Below are 18,507 nucleotides of genomic sequence, written 5' to 3'. Positions count from 1 at the left end.
ATTCCCACCAGCAGTGCAGGAGGGTTCCTTTTTCTCCACATCCTTGCCAGCACTTGTTGGTTGATTTGTTGATTGCCATTCTGACTGGTGTGAGATGGTACCTCATTGTCATTTTGATTTGCACCTCTCAGATGATTAGTGAATTTGAGCATTTTTTCATATGTCTCTTGGCTTTTTGTCTGTCTACTTTTGAAAGTGTCTATTTAGATCCTTTGCCAATTCTTTATTATATTATCTTCCTTTTGTTAAGTTGTATGAGTTCCCTATAAATTTTAGAGATTAAACTCTTATCGGATGTATCATGGGCATATATGTTCTCTCATGCATTGGGTTTTCTTGTTGTTTTGTTGATGGTTTCTTTAGCTGTGCAGAAGCTTTTTATTTTGATGTCATCCCTTTTCTTTATTTTTTCCTTAATTTCCATTGTCCCAAGCAGAATGTCAGTAAAGATATTACTATGAGATACGCCTGATATTTTGCTGCATATGGATTCTTCTAAGATTTTTTTAATGTCCATATTGATTGAAGTGTTACATATGTGCCCTTATTCCCCCATTACTTCCCTATCCCCCCACTCATGGCCTCACCCCTCTGTTGTCTGTGTCCACTGGTTAGGTTATATGCATGAATACAAGTCCTTTGGATGATCTCTCCTCCTTATTCTCACCCTTCCCTACCTTCCGTCTGAGGTTTGATGGTCTGATTGATGTTTCTCTCTTTCTGGACCTGTTTTTGTTCATCAGTTTATGTTGTTCATTATATTCCATAAAATTTTATGGTTTCCCACCTTATTTTAAATTCTTTATGAACTTTTATTTTTGTGTATGGTGTAAGTTGGTGGACTAGTTTCATTCTTTTTTTCTTGCATGTATCTGTCCAATTTTCCCAAAACCATTTATTAAAGAGACTGTCTTGACTCCATTGTATGCTCTTGCCTCCTTTGTCAAATTACAATTGAGCATTATGGCTTGGATCTATTTTTGCTTTCTCTGTTTTGTTTCATTGGTCTGTGTCTCTTGTGCCAGTACCAGGCAGTTTGGAGAATATAGTAATATAATTTGTAATATAGTTTGATATCTGATATTGTATTTGCCCATTGAGGATGATGTTGGCTATAGGTTTGTCATATAAATCTTTTATTATGTTGCATTGAGTCTTACACTTGTGTATAATTCAGAGCAAACTGTCATACTTGGCCACAGCTGAAGCAACACATGCTCTCCACAGGGTTGGCATGGTAAATCTCATGGCCTGCTTCCATTTGAGCATACAGTATACACAGCGCGTTGTTTTAGTGCAGCCATCAATCTCATTGCTTTAATGGAAAACACTACCAGATCATAAGAAATCACTGGGTGACTCACTTTGCATAACAAGCATATAAAATAATTTCTAACAACTTGCGAATAATTATAAATATTTATAATAAGGGTTGCCTCTTTGGTGGAATTAACATGTCAATCTGCACTACTTAAAAGCTGCCTTCTTCTCTGGGCTTTATGGTGATCTGAGTTTTTTATAGTTCATCAGATACTGTGTCATAAAATTGTACCATATTTTATGAGAATTTAGAGTGAGAAAACTAAGCAAAATATTCTTCTTTGAGACATTGCATGGCACAGTACAAAGAGAAAGGACTTTGAAGGTCAAACAGTGTGAGCCTACTAGTAAGTCCAGGTCAGGCAATGGATCACCTGGGACTGGGAGCTACTTCTGTAATCCCTCTGAATCTCACCTTCCTCATCTGTGATGTGTGGGAAATGATCACTATTCTAGGGAGTTGTTGACATGAATGTTCAATTAGCACAATGCCAAGGACACATCATGGTTGTTGTTATTTTTAGAAACTGGATTTATTGAGAGTCTGAGGTCAAACATAGTAAAAGGGGATTGAAAATGAAGCAAAAACTTCATGATCAAGCAGTGTCATCTCAAGGTAATTTAAGATCACTGCACTTTGTTGTTCATGGGAACTTCTGAAATAGAAATAGTGTTGTGTCATTTTGAGTAGAAGATAGCCAGTTTTTAGATCTTGGAGTCTCGTTTATAACTGTGGGAATATACCTGATTCAACAAAAGGCCTGTGAGTATACGTGGGATAATGGTGCTTGTGCAGCACATAAAACTGGAGAAAATGAGTTGTTGATGTGGACTCATTCTTTTCCTCACTCAACAAACATTTGTTGATTTCATGACACTATTAGATGCTAAAGATACAAAGAGAAAGAAGTGGCAGATGCCCTCTAGAAGCTTCCAGTCTTAAGTTAAAAGAAGCCTTCAGTTTTGAACTCTCCTTTTCTTTGTCTGTACCTTAAATCGTTGTTCCTCTGTGTCCTTCAGATACTCACATGCGCAGTACATGCTATGGTGGAATCAAGAAGGGAGTGTGTGTCCGTCCCTTCCCGGGTGCAGTGACCAAGTCCGAGTGCTGCTGTGCCAATCCAGACTATGGCTTTGGAGAGCCCTGCCAGCCATGCCCTGCTAAAAACTCAGGTAGTCCCATTGGCTGGTTTCACACCTGATAAGAATCTGGAAATGTAATATTAGATATTTGGCCAAGGAGTACGTCAAGTCTGACGTGTTTTGTCATTATTTTTAATTGAAGAAAAGAAGTCCAAACCTATGTTGGTATGAGAGACAATTAATGAGATTTGGCTTGTATTTATCTAAAATCTCTAGAAAAAGAGAACACATGGTGAATAGATAAATGTATTTGTTGACCCAATTATGATTACTAAAGTAGATTTTTTACATGGATATATTAGTCTCAATGTCTTTGATCTAAGACAAATAGCACAAAGTTTACTTATTGCTTTCAGTATTGTAATAACTTTACCAGAACCTGATTTTATTTATTTATTTTCATCTTAACACAGAATGGTCTTAGGTCACAGTCTATCAGTAATTACAGGCTCTTAGGTTGATAAGGTTGATCCTGTTTATTCATACTAAACCTGTATTGAATATATAAGCCTGTGTTGAATATATGTAAGCAAAATGTGGATTAAAAAATATACACAATCTTTTTTTTCTTTAAAGTTGGAGATAGTTGAAAATATAGTGGAGTAAAATTAACCCTTTGAAAGGGACATAAAGAACTGGGAGAGCATAAAGGAAGAAATAGTTGCCTGGGAAAGCTGGGAAAGAGAGGGGCATAATGTGAAGTTTAGTCTTGAAAAAAAATAAGAACTTCCCACGAAGAAGATAGAAAAGAAGCACTCCAGCAAAGGAAATAGCTTGTAATTCCATTAAAAATTCTAAACAGATTGTTCAAACCTAAGCAAAACAATGGTAGTTCATCTAGAAATAAGTGGGAATATAAGATATGATAAACAGAGCATTTATGTCAATAAGAACCCTACCTGTGCACAAATTTTGTGCACCAGACCTCTAGTTGTTGATAAATGTCACACACAAAAATATGAAGTTAGCTCCCAACATTAAACTTTATAAAATTTATTTTCTTATAGAACATATAAACTTTTGTTTATTTTGTAATGATAAAGGATTTTCAAAGAAGACCTTAAAGACTAAAACACATAAATTGGAAAATATTTTTCTTAATGTATAAGAAATTTACATTAATAAGTTGAAATGATCATAGAAGTGGCAATGTGCACAAATAAGATTTTACAGAGTAGAAATACATACAGTACATTACCAGATTTAAAAAATGCCCAATCTTTCTAAAATTAAAATAAGGTGTCCTTTTTGTTTATTAGATTATTGATTGATTTTTCCTAGTGTTCAAGAGGGTGTACAAAATGGATATTCTCTTATCCTGCTGATAGAAGGGTAACTTGGCACAGTTAGGGGAAAAAAGGACTATTATTAGAATTATTGTCATAATTATATACTAAAAAATAGTCCTTTTTTCAGTTTAAAAACGAATGCATGTAATTCTTTCAAATGATATTTTGGAATTTTGTAACTAATTTGTATAAAACAGATATAGTTTAGAGTATTTAACTTCTCTGTTTGTTTTTATCATATAGCTGAATTCCATGGTCTATGTAGTAGTGGAGTAGGTATCACAGTGGATGGAAGAGGTAACTCTATTCTATTCTCCATGTTATAATAATTATTTAATTGTATAGCTTTATGATTTTGTTGTAACATTATGAACATTATTTAATATTACAAAAATGTATTCTTGTAAAATGATAAGATACATTATCTCTTAGAACAATGGTTATAAGCTAGATTATGAAGTGGCATGCAGATGCACCTTTTTCATAGTGGACGTATTTGTTAAATATGCATTGTTAAAACTGTCAGGAACAACTACACATGATTTTATGGAGACCATTGTTTATGAAGAGGCTACAGTTAGTTTTAGGTTAAAAAATAAAGAGCATGTTAACTTTTATTTAAAAATTAAATAATGGTATTGACATGGTTTAAAAAAATGTTTAAGACATTTGGTATGGATCAAGTTTGCAATATACTACCCTAAAAATAAATTGTTAGTACTATTTATACCAAAGAATACTAAAATGTTTTTATACAACTAAAGAAGTGAATTTTATTAAACTTTTCTTATTTTAAATTTAGCAATATATTTAACAGAATTCAAAAATGGAAATTTAAGTATTAAATACATATATATTTATTTTAAGTTTCTTTTATATGTTAATATACATATAGTTTCATTTGTTTTTTAAATAAAACTGTAGGGTCCTATTAATCTTCATTTTATTCTTCATATATGTTCTTCTACTTTCATGTCTGAGAAGACTTTAGACAAATTTATATTAGTTGACAATATAATCTGTTATATTGCAATGAATATCATAAACCAGAGTAAAGAACACTTTTACAGCGTGTTTCTTCCAAAAATAAAATGTAAAGGCTGACATTTCTGGAGTGTTGATGGTCTTCCAAATTCTAGAAAACAATAGCTACGTAACACCAAAATTTGAACATAGTGACCAAAAATTGATTTTATGCCTATTCTATATTTTATTCCTCCTCAACTTGGCCTCCCCAACATAGCCAGCCACTTGTTAAAACTGCTTGGTTGCTAATACAAGCTCATCCTTCCTCAAAGTCCCAGTGCACATGGGTGACAGAAAGTAGACATGTTCATGGCTTATTATAAAACACTGTGTTCTCAAGCATCCATGCTATAGCTGTTCTCTCCATTAATTTCAACATCAACAGAAAAACATTTATTAAGTATCATATTACTTAGTTGACTATAAAAATATGATAATGAAATACAAGTATTCCATGCCTTTGCGGACCATGAAATTACATAGGTTGCCCTAGTAAATCTTTGTCTTTTGCTTAGATGGTTATATCTGTCAAGATGAGTTTCTTTTTGGATTTTGAGCCAACCGCCTATACATTACTTCATTAATTTTATCATAAATACAGGCACATCACATAGTTTAATTCTTTGAATTTCTGCCAGTCCCCTTCATTTTCCTTATGACTTACCAGGAAAGTGTCCTGTATCTCTCAGTTTTATTCTTACTCCTTATTTTCATTTCCTTTCCCTTCCTGAAAGGTAGGCAAATTGTGGGTTTGCCGAATTAACACTTCATATGTTGAGTGATCTTTATTAGACCTGAATGTATCAACAAATGATAAAATGACTATGAGCATTAAACTTTCAACATTTGATGCAGATATCAATGAGTGTGCTTTGGATCCCGATATATGTGCCAATGGAATTTGTGAAAACTTACGTGGTAGTTACCGTTGTAATTGCAACAGTGGCTATGAACCAGATGCGTCTGGGAGAAACTGTATTGGTAAGTTATTTGTTGTATTTATATAGGAGCCTTTCACATAGTTTAATCCCAAGGATTGTAGGAGAAATCGAAATACAAATAAATTTCTAAAACTATAAATCTTACAGTTTCCACCTTGTTTCCTTCTTAGTACACAAACATATAAAGATTTTGGAATCAGACAAATTCTGTTACACACTATCAAACTTCTTAGTGGCACAGCTTAGTATTTAAATTTGTCTTTTCTCAAATGAATGGGTACATGCTAAATGAATAGGGCAGTATGGATAATTATAAGAAAATAAAGTCTTACAGGTTGGCAGACTTTAATTTATATGCTACAACATATCTAAATATGCTCAATGAGATGGTGTTTCTTTTTGTAATTTATAAGAGAACTAGAGGCCCAATGCACAAAATTCATTCAAGAGTAGGCCTTCCCCTGGTTGCCAGCACTGGCTTTTCTCTGGCCACCGGCAGGCACCCGGGACCCGGGCTTCCCTTAAGACCCCACTTCATCCAGAAGAACGTCTGGAAGGATGTCCAGTCTACTTAGCATAGGTATTATGCTTTTATTATTATAGATGTTTGAAAACACTCAGGTATGTAGCTAATATATTCAAAAATTAGTGAAGAATACAGATTTTTCTAAAGAGAACTTGAGTTCATTTTCTAAAATGAATGTTATTTGATCCATCATTATACAGAATAATTTTTTATCTATTTACTGATGAATCTTTCATTCAAATCTTGATTATTATGATTAGAAAGGAAAATATTTTTCACCCTGGCCGGTGTGGTGCAGTTGGTTGGAGCATCATCCCATGCACTGAAAGGTGGTGGGTTCAATTCCCATTTAGGGCACATACCCAGGATATAGGTTTGATCCTCAGATGGCATACAATTGGGAGGCAACCAATCGATGTTCTTCTCTCTCTCTCTCTTTCTCTCTCCCCCTTTTCCTCTCTCTATATATTTTTAATTTTAATACATTTTCCTGCATTCATGGTACTGGCTCTTATTATTGAAAATGTCCAATTGGTCTTAGGTTGAAGAAATACATACAGATGGCTATATAAAACTATATTAAATATCATGTACTTATAATAGATTTTGACACCTACAAAGAAAGGCACTAGCCAAAGATTGTTGAACATCTCCAAAATATGCAAACCAGCTAGCTTTTTTTGATCACCAAAAGCCAAGTCGCTTCCAGCATAACTTCCAAGTACAGTGGGCACATAGGCATCTACTGATAACAGATCAGTGAGCATTCCACACTGAACACTATTCATGGCATTGCTTAACTTTTTAAATTAGGTGTATGCATAATTTTGATTAAAATTATAACTAGATTAATATAAATGAAGCCAAATTCCAGCTTTCATTTGTTAGGGCTGCTGTAACAAAATACCAAAATCTGGATTGCTTAAATAACTAATTTATAGTTTATAATTTGTCTTTTAATTTTGGAAGCCATAAGTCCAAAGTCAAGGTGTCCACAGAGCCATGCTCCCTCTAATGGCACCAAGGGAGAATCCGCCCTTTCCTCCTGTAGTTTCTGGTGTTTGCTAAAAAAAATCCTTGGCATTTCTTGACTTACAGATGTGTCTGTCACTCTAGTCAGATGTTCTTCCTTTCCCTGTGTGTCTTCTCATCATCTTCTCTCTACGTGTGTGTGTGTGTCTCTTTCCCCTTTTTATCCAAGCACCTTTTAGTCATGTTGGATTATTACCTACACTAATGACCGCATTTTAACTGGATCACCTTTATAACGGTCCTATTTCCAAATAAGGTCACATTCTGTGGTATTATGGGTTAGGACTTCAACATCGCCTTTTTGAGGGACACAATTCAACGCATACCACGGAGGAATGGGTAACTAAACTGTGATGCAGGCATTTGATAAAACAAACATAGGGGGAAATTATAGTAAAGCTTAAAATATAATGCTGATTTTAAAAAATAAAGATTCAGAATTGGAACAAAAACATAATATCCAAAGAAAAAAAGATCAGATAAAACACAAAAAGTTAATATTAGTAGTAGTGATAGAATTATGGCAAACATTTTTTCAATCTCTGGTTTCCAAATTTTCACAATGTCAGTATATGGTTTGATCAGGAACAATTGTTATTTGCAAGGCTAAAATTGTAACTTTCAGTGAAAGGAACTCTTCATCCCAAATTGCAATTTTAATTTTTTTCTGTTATTAATTATACTTGCAAAAAATAGAATTCAATATCAAATTTGAGCTTTGAATATCTTATAGGTTATTCTAGTCTGGTAAAGGAATATATAAATACATCATTAATTTTCATTAGTAGTTCATTGTTTCTGAGGTAAAAACATAATGGGAAGGATTAGTAAATAATTTTTGTTTAACTGCCACTTAATGCATTTTTTATTAGAATTTTAATCAAAACATTTTTTTAAATTGTTTTTTTTACACATAAGTAGGCATATATAGGCAAATGAGTTCCGTCTTTTAATCAATTGCATCAGTATTTAAAATATATATAATGTAATACCACTATGGGATAGGGACAGTAAGCAAATGAAGAACAAACCAGTAATGTATCTTTTCCAAACTACAACATACCCCCCAGGGACTTCAAAACATCTTAAAAGAGGCCACCAGCATAAGAATTTGCCATTTGAATAAAACTGAATATATTTTGTTTGGGATCAAAGAATGTGCTGTGACTACAAAGAGACTATGTCAAGGAGAGGGGTGAGAAAAAAGAAAAAGAAAACATTGCTGGTCACTGGGCTGTATGTTTCAACATGTGTATCTCCTGTCTTCTGATGGTTGCTTCCAGACATTGACGAGTGCTTGGTAAACAGACTGCTCTGTGACAATGGCCTGTGCAGGAACACACCTGGAAGCTACAGCTGCACATGCCCACCTGGGTATGTGTTCAGGACTGAAACGGAGACATGTGAAGGTAAGAGCTGTCTTCCTTGCCTTAGATGTGAGTAAGTAAGCACCTAGCTAGGCAAAACTGTCAAGTATATTGACAAAGTAATATAGTAAAAATTATTGTTTGAATATTTTTTATGAATTTATAGTGTCATTCAGCTAATCTTCCAGTTTTAGAAATTGTGTGCACCTAACACAGTTTATGAAACTATCAGTTTTGTTTCATTCAGATAAAATAACAACAAACATTTGGAACATTTTGAAGTCTAAAAACAAAAGTGAAGAAAAAGTGAAAGGAGCCAGTTTGTTTTATTTGCTGAAATAAAATGTCAGATATTTGTTTGTTTACTTTGTTTTCCCTTTTTAAAAACTACTTTGAAGTTAAACAATAAAATAAAGAGAGAATGTTAACATCTTTTTGCATAATATTAGACTAGGGGAACCTGAATTGTAATGGCATACTCAGCTCTGAAGCATTTCACTTATGAAATGATTGCTATATCTCAGCGGTTGGCCCAGAAAATATGGGACCTGAGTAAAAATGGTCACCTTAATTAAATTTATAGTCTTAAAAAATTGTCCTTTTCATTTGATCATTTAAAAGTTATTGCTTGGACTTGTAGATCATAAACCAGTGTTTAAAAGCTTATTTTCTTTTAACCACATTTTTCTGCAGTGTAAGTTACATGAATGAGTTAAATGCTTAGGGAAGGCCTCGTTTTTAGTGAGATACCAGCTAAGTAATGAGTGCGTTCAATTATGTTTTTGTTTCCTGATCAAAGTACTGTGTATTTCAGAATAATCTGTTGTATGACAACTAACCATTGTTCCTTTTAAGTCTCGCTATATGAGCTTATAGAAGTGTCCCATGACACTATCAAATGCAATAGCTACTTCTGAATAGTAATTTTTTTAAAAAGAGATTTCATCTTTAATTATTTTTAGTAGCCCTTTCCTTATCTATTAAAGTATTGGTTTCTTAGGACTCCAAATCCAAGAAAACTGCAATGGTAATATTATGCAAAAAGATGTTAACATTCTCTCTTCATCTTATTGTTTAACTTCAAAGCATTCTTGTGAACAGAAACAAGTTAGGACTGGAATAAGATGCCAGAACACATATGATTCAGCTGAAATGGATGAAATGCAGTTACCAAGTTCAATCCTAAATTTGAGTTGAATTGGAGAGACCATGGAAAAACAGTAATTAGCCTGAAGAAATGTGTAAAATACATTTTTTGTAATCTTAGTTGTGATAACTCTTTCTCCTCTGCCCACCCCATTTTGCAGAAACTCCTTTTTTAAAAAAAAAAAGCACTCATTCCCACTTAACATACCTGAAGGTTCAACTTCTCCATAGATGACCAGGGGCACATTTGAGAGTTTCGAATATCTTTTTGTAAGATATAAAAGATCTCACTTTAAACTACCTCAGGCTTCTAAATATATTCAACCAGATGCTTTATTTTCTAGCACCCACTCCCACCCACCTCCAGTCTATTATTCTTCAAAAGTGCTCTGAGAAACATACTTTGTAAAAAAAAATAATGTATTTCCTCCATGAGTAGGAATTTGGTGGGTGGGAGAAGGGATTTCAAGAGTTTATTAATCATTTCTTTCTTTATTCCCACTTGCTTCCCACTGTCTTTTATCGTTTTATCTAGTGTCTGTTGGAGAATAAGCTTCTGTTTAATGTTAAGAACCTCTGGAAGCAAGACTAGGTTAGCAAGCTTCTTGATGTAAGTGGGAAGCCGATGATTACTGGGACCGCAGCAGCAGTACCCTTCAGGGTTACTGTGAGAGATACACTTAACAGAGAACCAAATAGACAGTGCCTTTGATTCAGTTTGGCCAAAGTTTGGTTTATAAACTGAATTGTCAATGATATTTATAGCATATTCCCTCCATTTTACCAAGTAAGATGAAGTTGAAGGATACAAAGAGCCAACATACAAAAAATTGGGGAAAAGGCACGTACTTAGACAAACAAGTGAAGAATAGGAGCAAATGATGTTTAATAGTATAACACTGGATGATTCCATAAACCTTACGGCACATTAATGCAAAATCAGACAGTGTTGAGGGTTAGGAACAGTTCTCTTCACTTATTTTGTCCAAATGGTAATTGTTCCTAATAAATCTGAGCCTTTTCTTTAATATGAAATATATTTTATGTCTGTCATCCACAAGGCAGAAGTTCATGTTATGTAAATAAAAAAGAAATGATAGAGAAATACTTTGGCTGTAACCTATGACATTGGTGGAAATATAAATGGTTTATTCTGGGAAACCTAACCAAATAACTTTTTATTTCCTTCCCACTGTTATTTGCATTTTATTAAATGTTTTGCCAAAAAAGTAGACCTGAAGGCCACAAATCTTTTTTCCCTTGGGTCTCTTTTTTATTTCCACCATTGAATTCCCACAGTAAATTTGTCTGCCTGAAGCAGTTCTCTTCATTCTATTCTTCCTAAACTAATTTCCAAAGACGAGACAGGGAATTATTAGCAGATTTAATATAGATTCTTAACTTTCTCTGTGTATATTTGCTGTACTCACTAATTGTGCTTGTCATTTACATTTTCAGTAGGCTATTTTAAATATATCATAGCAGTAATAATAAAGTTCCTCTGATATTTCAGACTGAAGTTACAAAAAATTTATTTTGCTTTTTTGTTTGAGCTCTGAGAGCCTGTGAAAGTTAAAATTTTTACGGCAAGCACTGTGGTTTAGATTGTGTTTCCAGTGACATAACTAGTTAAATGTAAACCAGATGTGCTTTGAAGTTTATTTCCAGGAATGTACAGTGAACTGTTTCAATTCCTGGTTCCATGACATTTATAACATTAAAACATTGTATTTAAGGAAAAATTAAACAGTTGATATCTGTAGCTGTCATTGCATGTGTTTATAGTTTTGGAGTTCATAATTGCTTAATTTAAAGTAGGGATTTTGAAAATATATGATATTGATTTTTCTATTTGGGAAGCTTCTTACAAATGAAATGAATAGGTGAGCTCTATATAGACTGTCTTCAGGTTAGGTATTTGCTTCCTGACCATCTGATTCCTTTTTTACACTGTGTTTTTACTAAAGAATTTCAGCACTCTGGAATAGATTTTTTTCATTCCAAATCTGTGCTATATTTACAAAATCTGCTCTTGTATTTTTTCTTTTAAGAGGTATTTTTGCTACAGACAACCTGAAATAAAGATGTATTTATATTTCCTCAAACAATTTTTACTTCAAAAATTAAATGACTACCTGGATACTTCTTTAGAAGTTTTGAAGTAGCAAAGAAGGAACACACCTGTTTTCCACATTAATTTTTAAATTTGCATTTTAAGTTCATTGACTTGAAAATCAACAGTGAGCCGTGCCTTTTCATGACCAGTTTAGTTTATATTTGACTTGAGATGGTCAAAAGTAAGCATTACAGTGTTATAGTTATTTATCTGGATGTTTTCCTCAATATAGTATTTTATATTTAATTCAAAGAGGTGTTTAGAAAAATACTAAGTATTCTGGTGAACTTAGAAACCCTAGTTAATTTTTAATTTAAAAAAATGTCTTAAGGTATGTTGATCTGTTTCAGGTAATTAACCAAATACAAGAAGAAATCTGTGTATTTCTTTAAATTGAGTGGTTGAATTTATACTGAAAGTGAGTCTTTGATATTGTTGCTAGTACTTTAGCTGAAACTGGTATATATTTTTAATTAACTCGTGTTAAAATATTTAACTTTATCGGTTTGACATTTTCATTATTCACCACCTGAGAACATAGGCATACTCTGATTCTGTTTACTTCTGACTGTCAGTAAGAATTATTTAGATTATGGTATATAATTTGACTTAGGACTCAAATGAAATTGATAATAGTAAGGTCTATATGAAGCAATTAAAAGTTTATTCTCTTTTTTTATTTTACCAAACTTATATGTGCTTTAAAAATCTTACCACATCAAACATGTACAAATGTGGGCAAGGACTGGAGGAGAAAGCATTACCTGGCATTGAAGTTTTATCCCTTATTTTCTTATCCCTTATTTTCAGGAGTTTGGAATTAAAGCCAGCATGGTGATGTTTTCTTTCTAATACAGGCTCTTTACATTCTTCCCAAAGCTCATGGAACCATAAATGACAGTCAGCCTTTGTTTGTACACAGCGCGTGGCACCTAACTCTGTGTTGCTTTCCATGGAACCAAATTTCAAATTTCCCACAAGACAGTTACATCTTATTATGGAGGAAAATTGACCCAGTTTATGTAAAGTTGTAGTAAAGTAGTGAAGATCATGTACTAAACCCTTTTAAAATAGGCTGCTTTCTGCAGTCCTACTGGGTCCTCCGGCCTGTATGTGTGTATCCATGCTGTAAAATGCATGTCTTCATCCCCCCATTCACTTTATGCCTCATAGATCCATATTAAAATTACAAGAGCCAACTTTACCAGACATTCTGGCATAGCATGGCTTGTTGGAATAATATTTTCCAGAAACACATGGCAGTTCTAACAGAATCTTTTCCTTCTGGATTGTAGATATAAATGAATGTGAAAGCAACCCATGTGTCAATGGGGCCTGCAGGAACAACCTTGGTTCTTTCAATTGTGAATGTTCTCCTGGCAGCAAACTCAGCTCAACAGGATTGATCTGTATTGGTAAGATGCATGCATGCTGCTGATGTTTCAGTTTCTCTACAGACATAAGCAGAGACCTCAGGCTTTACTTTGGATAAAACAGAACATGATTACAGGAAGCTAAGAATTAGGAGTTACTCTAGTTGTTTTCTCTTGTCATCAACATAGGAGTAAAACAGGATAACATAAACTGGACAGACTCTTAAATTTTATTAGATTATAGGAAGTGTTCCTTTCATATAAATATTATATTATTCTGTAAGTTATAAGTGTTTCCATACCACACACATAATTATATTGGTTATTCTAAGAATGCCTTAGGCATCAATACAATCAAATTCCTGTTGCATACTTTTAATAAACAGCATTCTATGGTAAACAAAATATGATAGCATTTGGACTCAGTTAACAGGACAAGAATTTGAAGATTTTTTAGCTTCAAACAAATAGAATTTGTTGCTTTCTCATTTCTCCCATCAATCATAAATTTATGGGCTTTAAGGAAGAGAAGACAATCATTTTTCTGTTTTGGGCAATCTCTAAGGGAGAAAGATTCCAAAACTTCCAAGCTATCATCTTTTAATATATTTGAAAACATTTAAGGTTAGTTCTTGATAATGACAGTAGCACAAAAATACACTGAGTGGTCAAATTAATATGATCTCTGAACGAATAATAATCTGGCAACTCAGTGCATATCCTATATAATAAAAGGCTAATATGCAAATTGTCCCCTCAAACAGGAGTTTGACCAGCAGGCAGGCCAGCCAGCTGACCATGTCACCTCCCTCTGGCCAGCTTGGCCAGACCCCACCCATACACAAATTCATACACCGGGCCTCTAATATATATATTTTTTCAGATTATTATTTGTTCAGAGATCATAATAATCTGGCCACTCAGTGTATAAAAGGGATTATCTGATCCATTGATCAGCAAACTCATTATTCAACAGAGCCAAATATCAACAGTATGATTGAAATTTCTTTTGAGAGCCAAATTTTTTTAACTTAAACTTCTTCTAACACTACTTCTTCAAAATAGACTCACCCAGGCCATGGTATTTTGTGGAAGAGCCACACTCAAGGGGCCAAAGAGCTGCATGTGTTTCTCAAGCCGCAGTTTGCCAACCACAGATCTGATCAATTACCATAAAGAGCAATTCAGCACATGAAAGAGTAAAATAAAACTATCCCTGTGATTTTTCCCCCCCCTGCTTTTAGTGTCTGTGGCTTCAATAGATAGGCATATCATAGTTTATATATCACTAGAGACCCATGCATGGTGGGGTCCCTTTACCTGGCCTGCAGAAATTGGCAGTCCAAAACCTTTGAGGAGTCCTAGATTGTGAGAGGGTGCAGGCATATAAGATCTTTGGTTAATTTCTCCCTCCTCCCCCTTTTCATTTAAGATTCATCAGTCTGTTTCATGTTTTCATGCCTGTGCCTTGAGCATCAGCCCCTTGGTGGTCAGTGCACATCATAGCTACTGGTTGAAATGTCACTTAAGCTTTTATACTTATAATAGTGGCCTGGTGCATGAAATTCGTGCACAGAGGGGGCGGTTCCCTCAGCCCAGCCTGCATCCTTTCCAAACGGGGACCCCTTGGGGGATATCCGATCGGGATCTGACCGAAACCAGCAGTCAGACATCCCTTTCTCAATTTGGGACCATTGGCTCCTAACCACTCACCTGCCTGCCTGCCTGATTACCCCTAACTGCCCTCCCTTGCTGGCCTGATCTCGCTCCCAACTGCCCTCTCCTGCTGACCTAATCTTACCCTCACTGCCCTCTCCTGCCAGCCTGGTTGCCCCCAACTGCTCTCGCCTACAGGCCTGATCTCGCCCCCAACTGCCCTCCTCTGCTGGCCAATTTGGTTCTAATTGGTCAGTTTCTACGCCCATCAGTGTCAAAAGCTCTACTTCCTGGGAAGCTATTGGCTCCTCACAGATGACCCAGATTTGGTTCTGATTGGTGAGTTTCTATGCCAGTCAGTGTCAAAAGCTCCACCTCCTAGACAGCCATTGGCTCCTCACAGTTGACCCAGATTTGGTTCTGATTGGCCAGTTTCTATGCCTGTCAGTGTCTCTGGGCCTATCAACAGGGCCTGGTCAGAAAGGTGGGGCTGATCAGCAGCACTGGTGGAGGCCTGGAGAGAAGTGGCCACAGTGCTGCTACCTAGGCTCTGAGGGAAAGAGAGAGGCAAGTGCTGGTGAAAAGCTGCCTCAGATGCTACAGATCAGCCCCTGCTTCTCTTCAGGTCTTTTTCCAGGCCTGATTAAAAGCCCCCTCAGCAGTCAACTGCTTGGTCACTAGGCCTGAAGCCTCAGTACCCAGTGCTGACTTCAGGACTGACTTCCAGATTGGTGTTCTGGTTGGCTGATTTCTATGTCATTCAGTGTCTCTGGGCCTATCAATGGGGCCTGATCAGAAAGGTGGGACTGATCAGCAGCTCCAGTGGAGGCCTGGAGAGAAATGGCCACAGTGCTGCTAGCCTCAGAGGAAAAGACAGACAAGTGCTGGTGAAAAGCTGCCTCAAGATGCTACAGATTAGCCCCTGCTTCTCTCTTCAGGTCTCTTTCTAAGCCTCATTCAAAGCCCCCTCAGCAGTCACTGCTGGGTCTTATTAGTCAGCTTTGGATCGCCATGCAACCCAGTGCTGACTTCCGGATGGTCAGCCTTTGGTTGTGATCAGTCATTACACCCTGGCTCTTTATTATAGTTTGTAGAGATATTAGCTAGTATCAACCTTAAAAGTGAACTAAATGTATTCTTGCAATGGGAAGATATTTCAGTTTTATATAACGCCAAATATAATGGAAGTTTTTGTGATCTAGCCAGTGCAAATTTTTAACTTAATATTTGCCAAAGACAATAGTATTTTCAGTATTCTATCTGATGTTAACAACATTTAGCTAGAATACCTGTTTGTAACATGAAGAGAAATGACCAAGACCAAGGTTACCAATGAAAACCTTCCCTTTGGAAATGCCAGCTCAGCTGGTGGAATGTGAGGCTTGCTCAGTTCTCCATATTAGGAAATAGACAGCCTGGGGCATTTCTTTTCTTCTTATAGAATTCCAGATTAGGAGTGGGGGAAGGAGGCATGTGGGTTGGATCTGGTGAGGCAGAAGTATTTTTGCTAAGCCACAATTTCCAACTGAGATAGAGTTATTTTATCATGCAAAGGAAATGAACTCAGCATTAGTTAATTAATGTCGCTGAATACTAAATCTGTGTGCCACTTGGACAATCAAAGATAATCTTAGCTTTGCTTCACCATAAACACTTCTATTATTTTGGCCTTTACTCTTATATTATTGATGAAAAATAGAACAAAGGCTTTTTATTCCCAAATTATTATATTGGGCAACTACGTACCACCATATTTTTCTTAGCCAATGTGTTATGTATTTTTTATTCATTGTGATCAAACGTTAATATGCTAGCCTAAAGCTGCTCAGAAAAATAGTTACTTAATATTTTTAAAATTTAGAGATTTTTATCTGCTTTTTTATTTAAAACAATTCTATTTTTGAAATGAAATAAATAATAGAATATATTTATATAAAAATTATGGATTTCTAAAATTATATTTTTATTGATTTAAGAGAAGAAGAGAACGTTAGAAACATCAAAGATGTGAGAAAATCATTGATTGGCTGCCTGTTATACAACCCCCATTAGGGATTGAGCTTGCAACCTGAGCATGAGCCCTGACCAGGAATCAGTGACCTCCTGGTTCATAGGTCAACACTCAACCACTGGGCCAAACCAGCTAGGGCTGTGTTTTGTTTTTTTTAATAGGACTGTCAAGTGACTCTAATCTGTGTTTAGCCTGCAAACAAACCACTCTTTCAAAGGGTCTCTAAATTTAAATAAAATAAAAATTTCCCTATGTGGTTACACATTTAAAATTAATCTAGAACACATTAATTAATTAGATACATAGAATAATTAGAAATTAAGAATCTATTCTGCAAACTTCCTAAATATAATCTTAAACTATTTTATAAACTGCTTGAAAAAAATTATTGTTTTCTGGTGGAAAGTTATATTAACTACTAGAGGCCTGGTGCATGAAATTCATGTACTCAGAGGTGGGTCCCTCAGCCCTCGACTCTGGTGGTGAGGCAAGGCTGATGCGACGGAGGCTGGGCCCGTGGCTCGCGCAGGGTAGGTCTGGGGTCCTGCCAGTGTGGCAGGTCTAGGTCTCATGCTATTTTGAGAGCTGGGCCTCTAGTAGATAACAAAACAGTAAATTTGATTAATGCATTTTATTGCTCATATCTGATGACTCTACACAATCATTGCCTTCATCTTCGGTTTGGGTCTGCATCCTGTCCTCAAATTGCGTGGATATGACCAGGACAGTGAGCTTTCTGTTGTCAAACCCAGTGGCCTATTTTTATTCCTCATTTTGGCCTATATTAGCAATGTTTGGCACAGTTCATCATTCACCTCTTCTCAAGAAGTTTTTCATTTTTTATCTATTTTTCTTTCTCTTTTCTGACCTGGATTCTCAGTTTCCTTTGTTGTCTTTCATATTTTTCTATATACTTTCTAACTTGAAGTGTACCACAGGTCAATCTTTGAACTTCTTATCTCCAATGTCTACACTCATGCTTAGATGGCCTCTACATAGACTCTCAAATTAATCTCTCCACTAATTGCAGACTTGTATTTCCATCTTTCTGCATAATTGTCTCCATTTGGAGACATTGCTAATGGACATTTCAAATGTATCATATCTTTCAGCTCTATCTCCTAAGGTCATTTCTGTCTCAAGAAAATGATAACTCCATTCTTTTAGTTGCTAGCCCCCAAAACTTTGCAGTCATCTGTAATACCTTTCTTTCAAACTCCACATTGAATTCATCAGCAAAACCTGTTGATTGTACTTGAAGTGTATCCATATTTTAACTACTCACCACCACCACCTCAATCTCAGCAATCATTATTTATCTTCTTAACTATTACTGTAGCCTCCAATCTCCTTACCCTGCTTTATTTTTTCAGAGATTTAAAAAAATGTATTAAATTTATTGGGGTGGCATTGGTTAATAAAGTCATATAGGTTTCAAGTGTACAATTTTATAATACATCATCTATATATTGCATTGTGTATTCACCACCCAAAATCAAGTCTCCTTTAAATACCATATTTTTGACCCCCTTTATCCCTTTCTACCTCCCCTTACTGCCCT

General features: G+C 35.3%; 1 protein-coding gene across 3 annotated transcripts in view; it reads left to right on the top strand.

Annotated features, from left to right (window-relative positions):
- FBN2 (fibrillin 2) overlaps positions 1–18,507 on the top strand; it is a 234,378-nt gene that overhangs the window by 139,887 nt on the left and 75,984 nt on the right. For 2 of the 3 annotated variants that reach the window (XM_036410158.1, XM_036410159.2), the window contains exons 16-20: positions 2,341–2,493; positions 3,996–4,049; positions 5,634–5,759; positions 8,561–8,686; positions 13,202–13,321. In XM_036410158.1, the coding sequence (XP_036266051.1) occupies positions 2,341–2,493; positions 3,996–4,049; positions 5,634–5,759; positions 8,561–8,686; positions 13,202–13,321 (579 nt within the window). The remainder of the gene's footprint in view (positions 1–2,340; positions 2,494–3,995; positions 4,050–5,633; positions 5,760–8,560; positions 8,687–13,201; positions 13,322–18,507) is intronic. The other variant, XM_036410160.2, reaches the window with a different exon arrangement.

Source organism: Pipistrellus kuhlii, unplaced genomic scaffold (assembly GCF_014108245.1).
Source record: "Pipistrellus kuhlii isolate mPipKuh1 unplaced genomic scaffold, mPipKuh1.p scaffold_m20_p_4, whole genome shotgun sequence".
Taxonomy (NCBI): Eukaryota; Metazoa; Chordata; class Mammalia; order Chiroptera; family Vespertilionidae; genus Pipistrellus; species Pipistrellus kuhlii.
Note: the sequence above shows the minus strand (reverse complement) of the source record. Positions and strands in the feature narration are given on the sequence as shown.